The sequence below is a fragment of the Polychytrium aggregatum genome, assembly GCF_025602895.1.
Source record: "Polychytrium aggregatum strain JEL109 chromosome Unknown BJ171scaffold_20, whole genome shotgun sequence".
Lineage (NCBI taxonomy): Eukaryota > Fungi > Chytridiomycota > Chytridiomycetes > Polychytriales > Polychytrium > Polychytrium aggregatum.
Window position 1 is genome coordinate 754,153 of NW_026516222.1, and position 2,871 is coordinate 757,023.

The following is a 2,871-nucleotide window of genomic DNA, read 5'->3' on the forward strand; positions in this document are numbered from 1 at the left end:
GAGGCGGAACCAAAGGCGAACTGGGAAGACCGGTAGCGGGCAGGCGTGCTTCGGCGCTCTTGACGGCGCTCGCGGATTCGTGCATCGAGCTCGTTACAAAGCTCGATGTACTCCTCCAGATCTCGTGGCAGAGGGCGAACTCGCGAAAGTTCGTCTCTGACATCATCCGACAAGCCAAGTCGGAAGAACGAGATCTTTGCACCGTCGTTCCAAGTCGTATCGGCGGCAATACGAAGGAACTCGGATGCATAGACTGCGCACGGGCGGTTGCCCTGAGACAGTGTGGTGATCACTGACTCGGCAGTCCTGGCCCGATCAGGGTCGTCACACACTTTAGAAAAGCGTTCTAGGAAATCGCCAAAAGAGTTGAGTCGGGGATCACCCATCTCAAGCATCGGAGTCGCCCACTGGAGAGCCGGTCCAGTGAGCAGACTAATGACGAATCCGACCTTAATCGGGTCAGCAGGGAACCGGTGGGGCTGCATTCGTATATACAGTTTGCACTGATTTACGAATGCCCGGAACCCTTGCCGGTTACCGTCGTAACGGTCCGGCATCTGCACGCTGTACCCAGCGGCAGGAGCATCGCGAGCTGTCCGGAGCTCGGCGAGCTCGGCCTCCAAGGCACGGAGGCGGTCCACGAGGGCAGGATCCATGGCGGGACTGGGACTGGGACTGGGAAAAAAAAGCGAGGAGGTTCAAGAACAGGAGAGCGAAGAGGGCTCAGGCACAAGTGTGCTTGAGGTTCGGACAGGACTAGGAAAGGGGCGGGGCTAGGAGCGGAAGATACCAAGCAGGTGGTATCAGTAGAAGAGAGTTCGAACAAAGTGTGAGGAGTGAACCAGCGCAAGGACGAAGACCAAGTGCTTGGTATGAGCTTTATTAGCTTTTAGCCCCGAACACCAAAGAACAAGTTTTGTTCGAACTGGTGTTCAACATAGGCTCAGACATGCAGGGCTATTTATAGACCGGGAGAAGGTCGAGGGGCAAAAGTGGGCGAGAAGGGTGGAGCATCACAGAGAAGCGAGAAGGGGGTGCGAGAGTGGCTGGTGTGCAAGCGAGAGAGGCTTGGCACAGCCCGGGGACATGTGCCGAGCGGTGGGGGAGGCAGGAAACCAGTAGACGCGGGTGGCAACGGCGCGTGCTCATGCATGGGGGCAAACAAACACGTGGGGACTCATGATTGGTGCGGAGGGCGAGAGCATGCGGGACAATCTCATTGGTCCGTTGTGATGCTGGTCATCACAAAGACAGAGGCTGGTCGGAGGGCTATTTATGCGAGCGCCAAGGATCGACGCTGCAGAGCGAGGGGGCAGGAGCGAAGCAGCGGCGGGGAGGGCGAAGCAGCGAGCGAAGCAGGTGGCGGCCGTGACTCGGGATCCGTGAGTCAGCGGGCGTCAGTGGCGGCGGCATGGCGGCGCCAAGGCGTCAGGCGGCGTCGAGGCGGCGTCGTGGGCGTAACCCATGACCAACAGCAAGGAAGCGGGAACGGAACACAGACAGCGCGCGTGTTGGCGGTAAGACAACAAGGCAGCACAGCGCGGGAAACAAACAAACAGAAGGAAGGGAAAGCACTAAGGCAGGCAAACAGAAAGGAAAGGGCAAGGGTAAAGGAAGGAAGAGGGCAAAGGCAGAGGGTGTTCATGACAGCCGTCTGGAAACCTGATGCTGCTTGACCCCGAGATATTGGTGCTTCCCGAACTTGTTTCTTTGGACGACCCCTGGGTCTCTTGGGCGTAACGACTGCACTATCCGAAACCGCTGGTAGTTTAGATGATACTTGACTGGGGGGGACTGGGTCTTCCATAGTCGCTGGTGGAACTTGTTTCCTCGGACGACCCCTGGGTCTCGTCGATGTCGCATCTGCTGTCCTTGGGGTCGTTAACGCGGAGACTACCCTCTTTGGTGTTGCTGTCGATCCGGTAGAACGACGCCGTTTGGGTTCTTCTTGCCTCTCCTGGGAAGCCTTTCTGATCATTGACGCCTTTGAAACACGAGAAGAAGAACCAGCTTCGAGCTCGGGGGACTCTTCGCGTGAGTCTTGGTCGTCCGACGTATCGTCGACTCCTTCGACCCTTGCCCTTTTAGCTGGTGGCTGGGGGGTCGGTGTTTCGTCTTGAGGCGATGAACTGGCGTAATTTTGGTTCATATATGCTTCCATGCGGCGAAAAACTTGATCGGCTGTCGGCCGGGCCTTCGGGTCGGTCGAGACACACTCCAGAAGGAGCTCCTTGACGGGCGCTGGTGTCGACTCTGGTACGATCGGAGAATTGCCGGCGGTGTGTTGATCGCGGAGGTCGTCGATCGTCGTGATTTCAATGCCCCAAATATTCCCAAAGTCCGAGAGGATTTCGATACACGCAATCCCGTATGCATATATATCAGTGTTGAAGTTGGGTGTCGCACGTTGAGTGGTGCGTTCCGGGGCGAAGTAGGTAAACGTGCCATACTCGATTTCATCCTCGGGGAGTGGGATTTGTTCGCGTCCGTCGAACCCCTCCTCCAAGGCCAGAGAATTTGAGAAATCATTGAGTCGAACCGACTCAAGGTCATCGAGTAGGAAGCTGTTTGGCTTGACGTCGACAAAGACACATCGCTTCTCGTGTATGTGTACCAGTCCTTCTGTGTCAGGAACGAGGCGTGGGAAACAGGTGTCAGCAGACCGAGTGGGTTCTTGACGGTGCAGACAAGGCGTGGGAATCGGAACGAGGGCAAGAACAAGGAGCAGGGGCAGGGAGCAAGGGTAAGGTACGAGAGAGTGATGATCTTATATTCAGAAAGGTGATAAGATAATTCACTGGGTGTGATTTCCTTCTGGCCCCTGAGCTCCTCTATTTATACCTCGACCATCTAATCTATCATGTCATCGCT

At 56.4% G+C, this 2,871-nt stretch overlaps 1 protein-coding gene across 1 annotated transcript; it reads right to left on the bottom strand.

Moving 5' to 3' along the window:
- Positions 1-1,769: 1,769 nt before the first annotated feature.
- Positions 1,770-2,850, bottom strand: BJ171DRAFT_582298 (kinase-like domain-containing protein; the record flags this gene model as incomplete). Its single annotated transcript, XM_053114164.1, has 3 exons — positions 1,770-1,984; positions 2,008-2,599; positions 2,842-2,850. The coding sequence occupies 3 exons, from the start codon at positions 2,848-2,850 to the stop codon at positions 1,770-1,772; spliced, it is 816 nt and encodes a 271-aa protein (XP_052966401.1).
- Positions 2,851-2,871: the final 21 nt, after the last annotated feature.